This window comes from Eublepharis macularius, chromosome 3 (genome assembly GCF_028583425.1).
Source record: "Eublepharis macularius isolate TG4126 chromosome 3, MPM_Emac_v1.0, whole genome shotgun sequence".
Lineage (NCBI taxonomy): Eukaryota > Metazoa > Chordata > Lepidosauria > Squamata > Eublepharidae > Eublepharis > Eublepharis macularius.
In genome coordinates this window covers 26,217,974-26,235,891 of record NC_072792.1, presented here as the reverse complement: position 1 = coordinate 26,235,891, position 17,918 = coordinate 26,217,974, and the positions used below count along the sequence as shown (strand labels likewise).

The window sequence follows — 17,918 nt, the reverse complement described above, 5'->3', positions numbered from 1 at the left end:
CCACCTGCCTGACCCCAGCTGATTGATGGTGGTGGGCAGGCATTGCCACCTGCTCTGAGCCTGATCCCGGCTGGGTGAAGGGAAGGTGGGCATTGTCACCTGCTCGGCTCCTGATCCCCACTTAGTGAAGGAGGGGCCAGCATTGCCACCTGCTCCACACCTCATTCCAGCTGGGTGAAGGCAGGAGGCACGCATTGCCTCCTGATCTGCATCTGATCCTGGCAGGGTGAAGGCAGGGGTAGGCATTGCCACCTGCTCTGTGTCTGATTCCGGCTGGATGAAGGCAGGAGGCGCACATTGCCACCTGCTTTGCTCCTGATCCCAGCTGAGTGAAGGGGGGGGGGGTAGGCATTGCCAGCTGCTCCACTCATGATTCCAGCTGTGTGAAGGCAGGAGGCACACATTGCCTCCTGTTCTGCTCCTGATCCCAGCTGGGTGAGGGGGGGAAGGCATTGCCACCTGCTCCCCTCCTGATACCAGCCTGGGCTTCCTGCCATGGCCACTTTCCATCCTATTATATAAAAGGATACCCTTGTTCCAGACAACTCACTTCCTACCCTGGTACCCCTCCAGAGGGCGCTGCCGCAGTGGGCAGCCCAGGTGAAGCAGCCTGTCTGAATGTGAATTCTTGTCCAACATCAAGATTGTCTTCATTAATTTTCTGTTGCACTCACACATAGCATGCATAAACTCATCAGCAAGGCTGTCCTTTTTTACACAGTATGTATATTTAAAGAAGGTGTTGATTGTAAGTAAGTAAAAGCGTTTGCACTTAAAAACGAATGTTGTTACCCAGCTAATATGTTTTGGATGCTAACAATTTGGATGCTATGACTTGAACAATACATAATGGTAGGCAAACCAATTTTAAGAGTAAAAGGGATTCAGGGGAAAGAGGTGTGGTTTCTGAACCCTCTCGTCATCTGTTTCTGAATTCCCTATGATCTATTCATCAGCACGACTTTTTCCCTAGATGGGGTCAGGTGCTGGCAAGAAACCTGGCCGAGTGAAAAGCATCTGGGTGGAGGAGATGTATAGGGTTGCCAGCCTCCAGGTGGAGTTGGGAGATCTCCCAGAATTACAACTGATCTCCAGCTGACAGAGAGCATTTCACCTGGAGAAAATGACTGCTTTGGAGGGTGGACTCTGTGACATTCTATGGCATTATACCATTCTGAGGTCCCTCCCATCTCCAAACCCCTTCCTTTCTAGGCTCCACCCCCAAATCTTCAAGTATTTCCCAAGCGTGAGTTGACGACCCTGTGTAGGTAGGTAATCAGTAGATAAGATGATTCTGCACTTCTCCTCATCCTTCGGGCTCTTTACGTCAGATCTCGCATTCTCTGCTATAGACCAGGATGATAAATGCTGCTGCCATCCTATTTAGTTTGAGGTTGAATACAAATAGACACTTGGATGTGAGAGGAAGATCGTAGAAGCTTTCTTTTGGTTATGTGACATCACTGATTCCCCATTCATATTTGAAACCCCACCTGTACCTGTAAAATGTGATAGCCTCAGGGTCAAGCTACACATGACGAATGACACTTGAACGGCAAGTGGATTGAGTGGAGGGCAAGTGAACAGGGAGAAATACACTTGCTGTTCAAGTGTCATTCGTCATGTGTAGCTTGGCCCTTATTTAGAAAGCAGGACTAACCACAGCACTCGCTGTCTAGTCAACTCTAAGGCTGAAAACACCCGTTATATCGAGACAGGCATAGAACAGCATCTCCCCTTTGAAAGCCAAGGATTAGAAGAGCTCAGAGCAAGGTCTCTCTAGATCAACCCCATTGCATGGGAAACAGCATGGGAAGGAAGTTGCTATGCAGGCAGGTAAATGAAAGCGGCAGTAACAAATTGAACTTCAAAGAGACGAGGGCTCATCAATGGGAAAATGAATATTTTCTGTCAAGCAGTGAGCAAATTTTTCCCGAAAAAGGGAGAAAACAAAATCTTCTCTTTTTTTGAAAAAAAAGATCGTTATTTACTAAATGGCATGTGCTTTGCCTAATATTTGCAAAACAGTCAGCGGGAAGCAAGAGCATTCTGCTAAGATAATGAGTCAAAAAACAGAGAGAGCATATGGGACTGAAGTGATGATTGTGGATCCCTGTAAACATAAAGCTAAATAGGTTCAGTATTGTCAGAAAGCAACCCGTGGGTGTGCTTTTTTATGGCCCCTCAAAATAGACGAATATGTTTCAAGGTAATAAGAGCGTAATTTGTGTGTGCACATTTTCTTGTTTAAAGCCATGTGCAAGTCTTAATCACAAGACAGTCATAAGCCCAGGGCTGATTCGTGTGACCCTCAAGGTAGGCTGAACAGGGAAGGAAATTTTATGGCTAGCCTGGCCTGGACCTCTGTTCACTTGAAAGCCAATCACCTGTGCTGCCCTCAGCTCAGGTTATTTTTGGGTCTTTGACCCTTTTTGTCAGCTCTGAATAGTTTGGTGTGATTTGGAAATGTAGAGTCAGAGCCAAGCTACAAGAGACAAATCACACGAGGAGGAGCATGTGAAGGGAGTCTCAATGTTAGCTAGGAAGCCGAGTTTTAAAAGAGATCGGAAGGCTTTATCAATTTCCCATCTCTACAGAGCCAGGGAGATTGCTCCTCAGAAGGTTTGTTTAGTTCTTCTTTGCCTCTTAAAAGGGGAAGTAACACTGACAGAGCCTTCGGGAGGCAAAGAGGAACTTAAGAAACCCTCTGAGCAGCCATCTCCCTGGCTCTGTAGAAAGGGGAAATTGACAAAGCCTTCCAATCTCTTTTAAAACTCAGCTTCCTGGCTAACGTTGCGGCTCCCTTCACGTGCTCTTCCTCGTGTAATTCGTCTCTTATAGCTTAGCTCTCAGAGTCTTTTTCTTCCCCATCTTGGCAAACCCTCCTTTAGATCACCTTGAAAAGACAGTCCATTTTCACCCCTCTGTCCTGTTTATGCATTGAGCATGCCTCCATTTGTAGTAGCTGATCTAAATTGGAAGGTAACCAACCTTACAACAAGAGTCCTTTAATTCACCTCCTCTTCTGGTATAAATGGTTAAAGCCACAGCAGGCTTGTGAATGGGCCACAACAGGGGGCAGCAACATGGGAAGGCGCATGAGATTGGGAATGTTTTACCGAGAAGCAGAGTTTTAACAACCAGTGATCCTCGGAACAGTGACACTTTTTCGCGTTGCTTTTTTTTTTCTTGTTAAAATCAAAAGTAGATTCAGACACACGATAAATCATTGTGCTATCTTGTCGACAGTGCTCTGGGTCCAATAAATAACATTTCTGTCTGTCCTGTGGTTTATTGATGGGAAGACAGGGATGCAAGGGTGCCTCCTGTATTGAAAATGATGCTCTCCCCTTAAGCTGCTACTTGGCAGGCAGAAGTTCAATTCCTACGGTGGTAGGCAAAGCATCATCGGTTGCTTTCTAACTTGTGCACAGCTGCTAATGCGCAGTGCCAGCATGAAAGTAAACTGGTAGAAGTTGGTACAGAAGAAAGTAGCCAGAGTAGTATCTCCTGTCTTCTGCTTTGAGCCTCCCAAAGAGGTAATAGCAGTAAGAAATATCACTTTCACAGGTCCTCTGGCTATTAAAAAGGAGAAACACTGAGTGGGAAAACTAGCAGATGATAACCTGCAAAGATGGCAAAATTGATGGTTCCTGCCAGCCCGTAGATATGGCATTGCGGTTTAGCTTTCTCTACACGAAAGGCCTTTTTAGGACTAAGTATCTCAGATACCAATATTACAGGTCTACTACTTACATACATTAGTGGACTCCCAACTTTCTCTGCTAAATTAGATAACTGGCAGGAAAAGTATTGGAACCCCAGGAAGGTATTATTAAGGGTCATGAAGGGCCAGTTGTCGTTTTATTGCCAGTGGGCTATTTCTAGACAAAACAGAAAATGCAAGTACTTGGACAGAGGTAGGAAATTGACTTCCTTCCTTTTCTTTTTTTCCCCCTGACCCTTAAACTTTATAGGTCAGTCCTACCCCAGGATGCATCCGTGCGTTAATGAAGATGTTGTACTGCCCTTACTGCAGAGGACTTCCCACTGTGAAACCTTGCGACAACTACTGCCTCAATGTTATGAAGGGCTGCCTTGCAAACCAAGCTGATTTGGATACTGAATGGAATCTCTTCATAGGTAAGAAGGGTAGCAGGAGCGGGGGCGGGGGGGCAGGAATTTATTTTGCCTGAAGAACTTCATGATGTGCTCAGAGAAGTTCAGTGCCTGCCAAACTGGAAACAGAGCGTAGTGACGGAATGACTTCATTTGCTTGTGATTCACACTCCTCAATCAACGTTTGGTGGTTTTAAGAAAAGAGCATTGTTCTGCATAGGAGCCATTTCCATTAAATCTCTCCCGGTGTTACAGGGCCATGTGGTATGGAAGTCCCTATGCTAAGTTTCTAGATGGTTTTGTGAGGCAGGCTGCAAACGTTTTGGCTGAGTTTGTGATAACAAGTCTAGGCGGGGTGGGGGGAGAGAGACAAGATTGTGCTTTGAAATTAAAGCTCTTCTGCTTCCAGCTGCTGCAAAGCATGGAGATAGCTCAGTGCTTGGTTCATTTTCTTTCTTAAGTCAGCTATCTTTGGTGGGGAGGGGGAGGAACGCCGAGAACTACTGCTGTGACAGGCAAACGATCCATTCCATAACTCAAATTAAAAATATGTCAAACTTTCCCCTTCCGTATGTAGAATAATAATAAGGTATCACACTGATAAATAACTGGAGAGGAAAACTGTCATTTCAGATAGATGTGAGAAATTCAGCCGTGGGTCCCCCCACAGAATTCTGTTTGTCAGCTAACCAGAAAGCTTGTGAGGGGTGGGGGAGGAGGCTTGACTCTAGAGTAGCAAGAAAATAAAGAGTGAGCCAGAAAGGAAAGGGAGTTGGTATCAAAGTGCCCGTCATCTGATTGAATGTAGCTATGGAGCGATATGTTTCAAAAAACTAAGAGACCATTGAAACTAGGCAAATATCTGCCATTTTCCCATTCTAAACAAATCCCAGTGGGTGTCTACAGTGTTTTTTTTTCCCACCTCAAAAACGGCAATTAATTCTCTTGAAGTGCCTGCCTATTCTTTCTGTCTTCCTGTGAAAGAACTCTCCTCTGTTGAGTTTCTTGGAAGAAAAAAAAAAGGTACTAAACAATAAGGTGGAATGCTGTGAGGGTCCAAATATGTAGACGTTGACACCCTCATTTTGATAGAAAATGGATGAGCAAACTTGTTTTGCCTACAGAACAACGTTGGTGTGATGTGTTAGGTTTAGAGACTTCCAGACAAAATGGAGGGAAAAATGGAGAAGAGAGCAAATGCTGTGGGAAAAAATGATAACAAGATCCTCTCCGCCCTGAGGAGTGAGAAGTTCCAAGGGCATCAACTGGATGTGGTTTTCTTTTGGCTGATAGAACAATTGAGAGTTTTGTGTGAGTCAAAAGGGGAGTCAAGGAGCGTGAACTGACTTGAACACAGGGCAAAGGCAGCTGATAGGTTTTATGGGTTGTGGGACCGTGGCTCAGTGGTAGGGCATCTGCTTTGCACATAGAAGTTTCCAAGTTCAGTCCCCATGTTCTCCACTTAAAAGGATCAGGCAAGCAGTGATGCAAAAGATCTCTGTCTGCCTGAAATCCCAGACAGCTGTTGCCAATCAGTGTAAAAAATACTGACCTTGGTGGGCCAGCGGTGTGACTTGGTATAAGACAGCTTCATGTGTTCAGAGTGCAGAAGATGATGTTTAGGAGATGACATCGCCTGTCACCTTCAGGGATCATCCCTTTTGATGTGGACTTGCACACAACTTCAGGTCCTTGCAAACTCTCCGAGTCAAGCCCCCTTTGGGAGTTATCTGTTTGATTGCCACCTGGCCTCACTCTTGTGCCGTAATTTCATCATCCCTTTGGAACAGTCTAACAGAAGAAGAGAGGAAGGGTGCCTTGCTGGCAGTATAAGGTTGTCTTGTTCAGGTGCTTCTTCGATGGACATTGAAGTTGGAATCCATCATACATGTGGAATGTAGGGAGCTGGTGGTTGGTGTTAATGTTTCACTTCTTGTAAGCTGCCATGAGTTGTCATTTAAAGTGGGAAAGGATACAAGGATACAAATGTTTGGATAAATCATCTCCATCTCTATACAGTTATCTATAGATATAGAGGTATAGTATAGTAGATATATAGATATCTGACTTTACCTGTTTGTGCATGCCAAGCAGAGGCTCTACCACTGAGCCAAGGCAGTCCATAGTTACCGTCCCAGAATGTATTAAGTACTTACTTTCAATATCTGATTAAGCTAGTTACATTGTCACATTCTTTTAAAAAAAGAAATATCTAAAAAATAAAGATGAGAGCAAAGGTTATTCCCTTACAGTCTTTCTCCTCTGCAATGATTTCCCTCCTTACAGTCGTGTACCCTGGCATTAGAAATGTCATGAGTAGAGATGAGCACAAACCAAAATACAAACCAGCAGTTCATCGGAGGGCATTTCTGATGACCAACAACGAACTGCTATGATTTTTAGCCCGGTTTGTTTGGTTCATTTTTTGGTTCATCACTGCATACAGCCTGGCGCTGATCAATCAGTTTCCTAGCCAACAGGGGGATAGGCTTTCTGCAGACCTTCTGCTGCCCTGGAAGTGATGTTTTCATGAATCAAACAGACCAGTTCACAAACTGGGCAATTTCATGCCGGTTCATGGTTCATGAAACATGACTAACGATGAACTGGAATGAACCGTCATTCTCCCGGTTTGTGCCCATCTCTAGTTATGAGCGAATATGTGTGTTAGAACAAGGATTGTCAGTTCTGGATTGGGAAATCTGTGGAGATTTGTGGGGGGCGGGGGTTGGGATCAGGGGAAAATAGTTTGGGGAGGGGAGGGACCTCAGTGGGATATAATGCCACGGAGTGTACCCTCCAAAGCAGCCATTTTCTTCAGAGTAACCGATCTCTGTAGTCTGGAGATCAGTTGTAATTCCAGATCTCCAGGACTCACTTGCAGTGTGGGTACCCTAGGTCTGCTTCTGGCCCAAGGATCACTTTATCTACATCTTTTTATTCTGCTCAATGTGTATTCTATGCTGCTCTTTGTTATGCCCTGGCTTGTGTTAATGCCATCTGCTGCTTTTTATGGCTTTGTTTTTAATGATTGTGTTTTAATGATCTCGTTTTATTGTTTTAAGCTACCTTGAGCAGGACTCTGGAGAGGCAGTATATGCAATTTTTAAATAAATATGGTACATTCTGCAGGGTTCTTCCTTCACTGGTATACATTTTTGAAGGGAAAATGGCAAGAATGAAGCAGCCTTGAAACACTCTGTCTCAGTGAGCTGGTTGGTTGAGGAGCCAAATGCCCTTCCCTTTCCCTTTCATTTTGGAAAGCCTTCTTTGTAAGTACTGTATTTCAGCATTACAGATCATTCACCCATATATGCAAATATGTGGCCCCTGCCTTTGAGATCTTCTATTACTACTTGAAATTTATATTAGAATGTATAAAAAAGAAAAACTGGAGAGAAAAGCTGTCATGCCTCCGGTGGGGTGAGCTACCTTATGCTGCCACCACTCTGGGATTTAGGGTCCCTTGGGAAGGCCCAGAGTACCCTCCCAACCCTTCTGACCTCCGTAGCTTGGCCAATAAACAGGCATGAGGACCCAGCAGAGTAACAACAAACAAAAGGAGTTATTTACAAGGAGGTCAGTTAATAACAAACAAACAGGCAAGGTGCATTACCAACAATAGGTGGGTGAAAGCAAAATAAACCAAAGGCCCTAGTGCAACTGAACTCCCTGTCCCTCTGTCTGCCAGGCCTGTCTTCTCACCCTACCTGGATGAGGGCCTCTCCCCCTAGCAGAAACCTCCACTGGCCTGCTCCCTGGGGGAAAGAACACAGGCTTTTTTTTCCACGCCCAGACTTATATAGCACTAGCACTCTGTGTTCTGATTGGCCAAAAAGGGAGCCAAATTGGCCCAGGGGCTTCTGGGAATTGTAGGCAGGCTTACTCCCACTGCTAACAGGCTTCTGAGGCCTTGCTAGGCCTTTCTGGCACAGCCAGATCATGACAAAAGCATTCTTGGTTTCCATTCATTACTTCATTTTATGTCATCGGCAGATTTCCCGACTACTGAACCACAAGATTTTTCCAGCAGAAATAAGTGCCCTGTTGTTGTTATTGTTATTCCCAGTTTTAGGGAATTCAAAATTTAAGTTGTAAGCAACACCTTAGAGAAAGGACCTGTCTTATACTTCTGCATTTTTGTACAATGCAAAGTTCTGCATAGCCCAGGAGAGCCTGATCTCATCAGATCTCAGAAACTCAGCAGAGTCTGCCTGGGTTAGTAATTGGATGGGAGACCTCCAACGAAGGCCAGGGCTGCAGAGGCAGACAATGGCAAACCACCTCAGTCTCTTGCCTTGAAAACCCCATCAGGGGTCGCCATAAATCAACTATGACTTGAGGGCAGGATTTCATTTCAACATTCTCTAGAAGGACTATTTAAAATAATAATAACCTGGTCAATACATGATCATTTTCAAGTAAAAATCCCCCCTTTTAAACGTTTCTTAAGAGAGATTAATCCTATTTTTGAAGAGAGATTGTTTAATCCCACTTTCTCAGGCCATCAGCTGCTTTGCTGAAGGGAAAAGTTTTCAGAACTTGTTTTGTGTAGGGCTAAGCCACAAACAAGCAGCTCCTGCCAGACAGCTGTCAAGCCCCTTTTTCTAACAAATATTATATGCAATTCCCTTCGTACAAAACACTACAGAGCCCCCCCTATGAGCTGAATTAAAATGGAGAAATACACAGCACCACTGAACTATGAAAGATTGGATCGAACGCATGAGCAATTTTACCTCTTCTGCCTATGTTGGGAACCAAGCACGAAGAAGAAAATATAATTTTGCGCATTAACAGTCTTTGCTTAGACAAATGTAGCTGAATATTCATACCCCCCACCCCAACACACACACAGTTGTTCCTTGTCTGGAAGTTTGTATGTGCCAAGACCTGTTTTCCAAACAGAACAAAGCCAGCACATTTGCAGATCATTTTAATTACTGGAAAAGGTAGGAAGGCAACTCAGAAAACAATGTCTGTCTTTCAACAGACTTGCCGGCCCACACAGCTGTCCTTGCTAGAGTTGCCAACTCCACGTTGAGCAATTCCTGAAGACCTGAGGGTGGAGTCTAGAAAGGGCGAAGTTTGGGGAGTGGAGGGGCCTCAGTGGAGTCCATCCTCCAAAGTAGCCAGGGGAACTGCTGTCTGTCAGCTTTAGGTGGGTAGCCATGTTGGTTTGCAGTAGATTTGAGTTCAGTGGCACCTTAGAGACCAACCAGATTTTCAGGACGTAAGCTTTCGAGAGTCACAGAGCTCCAGACTTCATCTCTGTCAGCTGGAGATCGCCTGGCATCACCTTAAGGTTGGCAAACCTAGTCCCCACCTTGCACTTTTAGGTGCTTCTGTGGACTATCCAAACATGGCTGTTTGAAGCTCTGTATGAAAAGAATGTTGAAAATGCTTTCTCAGAAGAAAACAGTATCAGAGCCATGGATGTGTGTGTACCAGGCTTTTAAAAACAGTTTCTTTTTCAGTAAGGCCCCTTACCCCACTCCACCTTTGTGAACTTTTGGGGGCAGATTTTGGAAAGAATAACAGTTTATGGTTCAATGGGCAACTTCATCAGCCTTCAATTGTGTCTGCAGCAGTGTGGCCGTTCATACCGTGTAAAATTAGCAATCACTGGCCTATATTCTACCCCTCCACTCAGCCAAGTCTAAAGCCTTCCTCTAGTCTGATTGACTTTTCTGCCAGAGGAAGAGCCACATAGGATGGAGGAAGCCTCCTTAGGCTTTAGGAAGGATTTAAACTTGTCTGAGCAGAGTGGTGGGATAAATAATTTCAGAATTTTTTCAGAGAACTAGAAAGTCATTGTTTGTATTCTCCCCTCTCCCTCCCCATTTCCATTCAGGTGTGAGATACAGCACCCACTTTGAGAAGGACATGTTTTCTTATACCACATTCCCCTGACTCTGAAAAGGCATTGTGAGAGAAGGCAGAGGGATAAAAGCGTTGCCTCCCTCTGAACTGTGAACTGGTTTCATGATGTCGTCACATAGACATTTCAGATTTGGACTTCACATCAGTTACAGGATCTGTTCCAAGGCACAATTTTAGGAGGATGGTAGAAAAACAATCCTACTTGCCAATGTCCCCTGAAGAGAGATGTTTTTATTGATTTGTTTACTGGCTGGAACACTGTGGGTGGGGATATGGAGAGGGCTGTGACACCAGCTGCGGCATCATGTCACTTCTAGTTAAAATAACCCACATGACATAGATAGCTCTAGGAATCACCAGTAGACATGGGCACGAATGAAAAAAAAATTAACGAACCTGACGATGAATGAACCCGACGATGAACCCAGACCAGCGAACCGCAATGAACTTTTCCCGTTGCCAAAGTGGTTCGAGGTTCGTGGGTTAATGGGCGTCAGAACGGCCCCCATTGGACTTGGAGAGCCCATATTCCCAGGGAGTGTTTAACAAGCTCTCCTCCAGCCATTACCCAAGTTTGGTCAATATTGCAATAGGGATCTTGGAGTTATACCCTCTGCAATCTGAGGCCCCCAGGAAACTCTTTTTGTAAGCTGAGGTCCCATTGAGCAATGCAGGAGGTCTGTGGTTGGCTGTCAGAGCTGCCTATCAGGGTTTGCAGGAATGAGATTGGAGTGCCCGTGGCTACAGGACACCCCCTTCCCCCTCCCTCCCCTGGGTGTCTTCTCCCAACTTGTAACAGCTTTGCAGCTCCATGGTTGGAAGGAAGACCTGCCAATCAAGGTAAGCTGGGCTTCAATTCGGGTTTCCAGGGCGACAGAAGGAGTGCAGACAGAGTTCAGGCATTCCCCTGGCTCCCTTTCCAAGGGAATTGATTGATGGTGCCTGACTGTGCCTGACCGCAGAAGAACGCACTGAACAGTGCCTCTAACGAATGCTGGTTCGTTGGCCATGGACGCTCACGAACCGCTCGATCGCAAACGGACGATCGGGCGGTTTGTGGGTTTTTTTGGTTCGTAATGCGGTTCGTGCCCATATCTAATCACCAGAAACACCATGGGTTTAACACACAGTTTCCAGCACTCCCTAGAGTATGCTGAGCAAGATTCAGGTCCAGTAGCACCTTAAAGACCAACTAGATTTCCAGAGTATGAGTTTTCAAGAGTCTGATTTTTTTTTTACCAAAAGTGACATAATACTGCACAAGACACTGCAGTAGGGAGAATGGAACCCCTAGCTCAGGGTCCCCCAGTAAGCTTTTTAACTGAGTGGATTTGAACCCACTACACCTAAGTACATGTCTGATATTCCTACTGCTGGCTTTCTAGTGAATTTTAAATCAGTTTAATTCTGAACTATAGCACAGATGTACCCTGAGTGTTTGAGAAAAAGAAAGCATGAACACTGTAAACATACATAGCCTCAAAAAAATTATAAAATAATTTACTTCAGAAGAGTTTCAGGCCATAGGAGATATCTTTAGAGCATGTCAATCATTTGGACACTGGAGTACTTTCCCAAGACAATTTGAAATGTCACATTTACCATGCTGTAATGTCAGTCACAGTGCGGTAAATCTGAGGTCTTCTCAGATGATTTTGATTGAGTAAGAAATGTGCAGTTGTTGCTTAGGCTTTGCGTGTGATGTAGACTTCTCTTCCCGGCTAATGTTCCCACCACAGGGGAAGGGCCTAGCAGTAATAACAAAGGAAGGGGATTAGCTAGAAACATTTTCTTTTTGATGAGCTAGTTTTCTACTAGAAGGAAGTTTTCCACATGTGAACCTTTAAAAATACACTCCCCCGCCCCCCTGTAGACTGAGGCAGACCATCCCAGCAAGGCTGTGCTATGTAAGTATGCTCAGGATTAGGCCCTTTCCACATACCCTTAAAGAGATGTCCCACTCACCGAATGCTGGCAGCTTTCCCCCAGGAATCCAGACATCTCTATTTGCAAAACGGTTGTGGGCTGTTTGGCTTCCGTTTTTTCGACGCCTTTTCCGGGAACGCACTTTCCGTTGTCACAGAAATGCACTGGAAAAATGGAAGCCAAACAGCTTGCAAACATTTTGCAAATGGAGACATTGCCAGTGTTCTGTGAGTGGGCTGTCCTTTTAAGGATGTGTAGAAATGGCCTTACTATCAGGCCCTCAAAAAAAGCAGTTATGAGCAGCGCAGTGCAGCATCGAGCTGGGTGTGTCAGTCAGTTTAGGGAAGAGCTGTGGCTATCCAAACCCAAATCTAGACTGCATCTTCCAGTTTGCTGAATCTAGAATTCTCATCTCTTTTATTGTGACACCCTCCGGCCCCCATTTTAATTTTGTTTCTCCAGTGTGCAAACAGAACCCCTGATCCTCTATGTTCGCAGCATCTTCTGTTTCCTTTCCTCAGTTGTGTTCCATAAATGTACACATCTTTAAACATTATGCACCTCAGTAAAAAAAAATATATACATGTAAATAATGTGTATGGTGTGCACAATTACTATATAGATTACCTATAACATCCATATAATTTGCAAAGGCAGTAATCTACAAACCGAAAAGTGAAAAGCAGAGCTACGAAACCAATGGCAAAAATATAAGTGAATTAAAAAAGGATATGAAATATGGAAAATTTGCTCACTGGTTAGTGGGTTTAATGTGGGCTCTGAAGCATAAGAAGCAGAAGCTATCCTTCTGTAGGCCAGGCCACAAGCAAGGGTTGCCATCCTCCAGGTGGTGGCTGGCTGAAGATCTCCCAGAATTACAACTGGTCTTCAGGCAACAGATCAATTCCCCTGGAGAAAATAAGTACTTTGGTGGGTGGACTCTATGGCATTATATGCTGCTGAGATCTCTCCCCTCCCCAAATCCTGCCCTCTCTAGGCTCTACCTCCAAAATCTCCAGGAATTTCCCAATCTGGAGCTGACAACCCTACCACAAACATGGATTCCAGCACTGGTCAATCCAGAAGCTTCATGCTACTTGCCAGTCTTGGGAGCTGATATTACTCATGCCCAAGGCTTTTTTTCAGGGGGAACGCAGGGGAACGGAGTTCTGGAACCTCTTCAAAATGGTCACATGGCTGGTGGCCCCGCCCCCTGATCTCCAGAGAGAGGGGAGCTTAGATTGCCCTCCCCTCTGTCTGGAGATCAGGGGGCGGGGCCACCAGCCATGTGACCATTTTCTCTGAGGGCAACCCACTGAGTCCTACCACCTCTTTTCCAATAAAAAAAGCCCTGCTCACGCCTGTTCCCTGCAGGTCTCCAGGTCCTGACGACACACCGGATGGCAGCTTACTAAGCTAGGTCCCAACCGCAAATGCCATTGAAGAGTCCCTGACATGATATCATTCAACACACACATTTTGTTGGGACCTTTCCATTAATATTAGGTAGTTAAGTAAGTTCAAGCAGCAGCCACAAACAATTTGAGAGAGCATCCCTATGACGAAATGATAGACAAGCAGTGCCTCCGAACAACTAGAGAGGTTTTATATTTTCACGGCTTCTCTGAATCGTATAGCGTAAGAATCTCTCTTGGTTTTCCAAACTGATCGTTTTCAAAAGGTAGACTACCAATAAAAATACCCATAACAGGGAGCTTTTTCTCCCATATGGAATTATTTAGTGATCAACGGTATATAAAAAAGCCATAAAACTGACTCTGATGTATGGTTTGCAAAAGCTTACCAAGCCTGTACTATTTCTCATGTATTTTTCATGCCGAGCAACATTCAAGAATACTTTCCATTTAAGTTCCGCTAGTAACTTTGCTTCTCAGGCTCCTATTCCATTCATGACAGCGCATGCTGCGTCGCAACACCAATCCTGTAACGTTACTTGTATCCTATGAATTATTGATACATACTCCACTTCTTGCTCCTAGAAGTTCAGAACCGCCACTTAGATTATAATGAAATATTACCCAAGGCCTCCCAGTGATCGTCAGGGCTGATGAAAGATTTGAACCCAAGTTCCTCATAGCTAAATGTTTGTTTATTGCATTTTTATCTCACCCTAACGTCAAGGAGATCGGGACAGTATGCAGGATTTGCCTTTCTTCCACTTTATCTCACAATAACCCTGTGAGATAGGTTAGGGTAAAAGAGTACGTGTACAACCGGCCCAAAGTCACCCCAAATGCACTCATAAGCAGAGCAACACCTTTCTAAGGGCCAAGCTACACATGACGAAAGACACTTGCCTGGCAAGTGGATTGAGTGGAGGGCAAGTGAACAGGGAGAAATACACTTGCCATTCAAGTGTCATTTGTCACTTGTAGCTTGGCCCTAAGTCAGTTGAAGATCAGTGGGCTTAGAAGGGTAGAACTCTACTTAGGGTGGAACTGCCAGTCAACTTCTTAGCAGAACGGGAATTTGAACCCTGGTCCTAGTAACAACAATGCAGAACTGGTTATAATATGCATATTTTGTGCATGCAGTTCAGTTATTCCTGGCAGAATCTGTTCAAAGCCAAACTTCTGAGCCAAACAAAGCTCTGCTCACGACCTGAATTCGGTCCTGGCAGAAGCCAGGTTCAGGTAGCCAGCTCAAGGTTAACTCAGCCTTCCATCCTTCCAAGGTTGGTAAAATGAGTACCCCGTTTCCTGGGGGTAAAGTGTAGATGACTGGGGAAGGCAATGGCAAACCACCCCGTAAAAAGTCTGCCAAGAAAACGTCGTGATGCAATGTCCCCCCAAGGGTCAGTAATGACTCGGTGCTTGCATAGGGGACTACCCTTTACCTTACCTATTAGTTAAACTCCTATCAAGTTCTCCCTGGTATGCAAACTGTGGCTGGGGAAAGGGGGCACAGCTTGCGTCCTTCTGGCCAGCTGATAACCCAGAAATACTGAAAGCGTGGAGTGATCCAACCAAGGAAGAGCCAGACACCCCAGGCCAGAAAACCAGCACCACAAAGGAAACCTGAGGGCCAGTGTGGCTAGGGACTCACATTTCAGGGAGAGGCTGGTTGGCCATAGCTGCTGCTGTTGGTGGAGATGCCATCACCCCAGGGCTGCAGAGGGCCTGAGAATGCTCGGGAGTGGAAAGGACCTGGCCAGGGGAGGGTCCAGATGTTACGCAGAGTCCAGAGGAGTCTAGGGTGGTCTGAGTAAGGAGCAGGAGGAGGAGGAGGAGGAGGAGGAGGAGGCATGAGATAGATGGGCATGGAGGGCAAAGTGAACTAACTCCCCGGGAACCATGCCCGGTAGATGCTGTACCTGTAGCCAGACTCTGAATAAAAGTTGTCACCAGCCCCCTGTTGTCTGTGAAGTTTGTGGGAGGCACGATGTGTCTAACCTGCTGCCCAACCCCCTCCTACATGTGATTCAGAGCTTGTCCACCCTGCCCACACCATTTTTGATGCTTCTTCTCCAGTCATGACAATGCACCCATTTTTCATGTAGCCTTCTGCCTGTATTGCAGTATTGTGTTGTGCAAGGACCAGATGTGCAAGAGACAGTGGTGGGGTCAGCTGAGTGTCTTCAGGATACTAAAGATGCTCGGTGCAAATTTCAATCACTGCCAACAGCTGCATGCAGATATTGACAGCACTGGTGAAAAAGATGACCCACTGAACAGCAAAGCAGGCATCGCCTAATGTTATTTTCTATTGCTAGATAACTGTAAAACTGCCCCAAATGATGCTTCTTCTCTGCAACTACTCAAACCAGAAGGGTTTGATGATCAATCATGGAGTGATGGAGACTGCTGTCAAGCCATAGCTAACTTATGGCGACCCCTGGAAGGGTTTTTATGGCAAGAGACTAACAGAAGTAGTTTGCCATTGCCTGACTCTGCCACCCTAGTCTTCGTTGGAGGTCTCCCATCTAATTACTAACCAAGGCCAACTCTGCTTAGCTTCTGAGATGTGACGAGATCAGGCTCATCTGGGCTATCCAGGTCAGGGCACGACCAATCACACCAAAAGCCAAAGAAATGTCTCATTAACCCACTACACAAAACCCCTCCAAGCATTAACTCAACACACAGAGGGGGAGATCGGGCACAAGTGTACTGACCCCTCTACATCCATATGATCTGCACGGCGCAAACATGCAAAAGAAGTACCTGCGCATACACTCCCTCCCTTGATCAGGGATGCTGCTTCTTTATTTATGTCATTTATAGCCTGCTTTTCTAATGGAGACTTGAGGCTTTCCAAATATTGCTGATCACTGGAGGGGAGTTTATACATGAGCACCTTCCCTGCATGTTGGTGCCATACGTGAGCTGACAATTATGTCCCTGTGTGTTTAATCAGTATGTGGAGGGATCCTGTGATGCTATGCAGAGTCACTCCAGTTTAAATGTTAAGGGGCTCATTGAAAGCAATAGGATCTGCCTGGAGTAATTGCACCCTGGATTGCACTGAAAGCGCTAGAGTTCCACTCTTCTTGTCAAACTCCAAACAAACATAATGGCACAACCAGCGCAATCCTAAACAGAGTTACATCATTCTTAGTCCATTGAAGCAATGCTGAATGAGTTCCAAAGTATTTTTTTTATTTTAAAAAGCAGACATCTAGGCCTCAATTCGGGGTTGGACCTTGGGTTTGTGGGAAGGGCATTTAAGCCTTCCCGCTCCTCCATGCTGCTATTCCACCCGAATCATCCCTGTTGGGGTGAACACTGAGGTCTTTATACAGCTCTGGATTAAGATCTGTATATTAACCCACCAAACAGCAGTTTGACAAAACTTTTTTGGATTGGGATAAAGTGCAGGAGAAGGCTCAACACTCCCCCTTCGTCGCTGCACCATGGTTCGGTATTGAATTAGGGCTCCGTTCACCTGCTTTTGACAAGAAAACACCATTTGGGAGCTCATTCGGAGAACTCCCAGAGTCCTTTGTAAATAGACGCAGTTAATTCACACGACTGCCAATATTTGGCCCAGAGATAATGAATCCATTGTGTTGCTGTTGATAGAAAATTTTGCTTTCAATATCCTAAGTGCTCATAATAGCAAGAAGATATAGCTCCATTTTGATTCATTGGTTAATTATTTCTTGTTACAATTTTTTCCCCTTATTTGTTTGCTTCTCGCTTGAAGCAGACTGGGCGGGGGGGGGAGGGGGCAGCGTATCAACAGCTCAGTGGGAAGGGACGAGAAGGCGCGAGCTCATCAGTCTTATTCCCAGGAGTTTCAAGTAATTTGTTTTAAAATGGATGATTATGTTTTGGAAACACTTCCCTTTTTTTTCATTTGCTTACAAATCAAAATGCTGACATTTTTGCAATTATGAATTATCCCTAAATTGCCGAGCATTTCATGTATAGTGCCGGAAGGCACATCTCCAAGCTAAAGTGGCTTAGTGTTCAGTTTGCCTTTGTTTGGGTTTTTTTTTGGGGGGGGGGGGGTGTTGTTCCTTTGCTGAGTGGTAATGATTTGAGACTGAATTTTTACAGGCTTGTTCCCGATGCAAATTGTACAGCCGCTGTACAATAATAGCGAACGTGCCAAAGATATACATATTTAAAGGGTCGGAAGAGATAGTTAGGATTGTGGTGTCAGAGAAAGCTGAAAATAACATTATTAGAAAACTGTCTCTATGGCTGGTGTTCTTTTCCTTTCGTCCTTTTCTATGAGGCAGGACTGGACAATGCATCCATACATCACTCCACTATCTGTAATGAGGACTCAGATCTGGATGGCCCAAGCAAGCTTGGTTTCATCAGGTCTGAGAAGCTAAGCAGCATCACTCCTGGTTAGTTCTTGGATGGGAGATCGCCAACAAAGCCCAGGGTTACTATGGAGAGGCAGGCAAACCACCTCTGTTCTTCTCTTGTTTGGAAAACCACTTTTAATAACAACAACATTTCATCCTTCAGGACAACTTAATGCCCACTCAGAGTGGATTACAAAGTGTGTTATTA

General features: G+C 45.1%; 1 protein-coding gene across 1 annotated transcript in view; it reads left to right on the top strand.

The window, feature by feature from the left end:
• Positions 1-17,918, top strand: part of GPC6 (glypican 6) — a 1,020,154-nt gene that overhangs the window by 747,859 nt on the left and 254,377 nt on the right. Inside the window, exon 4 of the mRNA XM_054974100.1 lies at positions 3,978-4,143. Coding sequence (XP_054830075.1) covers positions 3,978-4,143 — 166 coding nt within the window. The remainder of the gene's footprint in view (positions 1-3,977; positions 4,144-17,918) is intronic.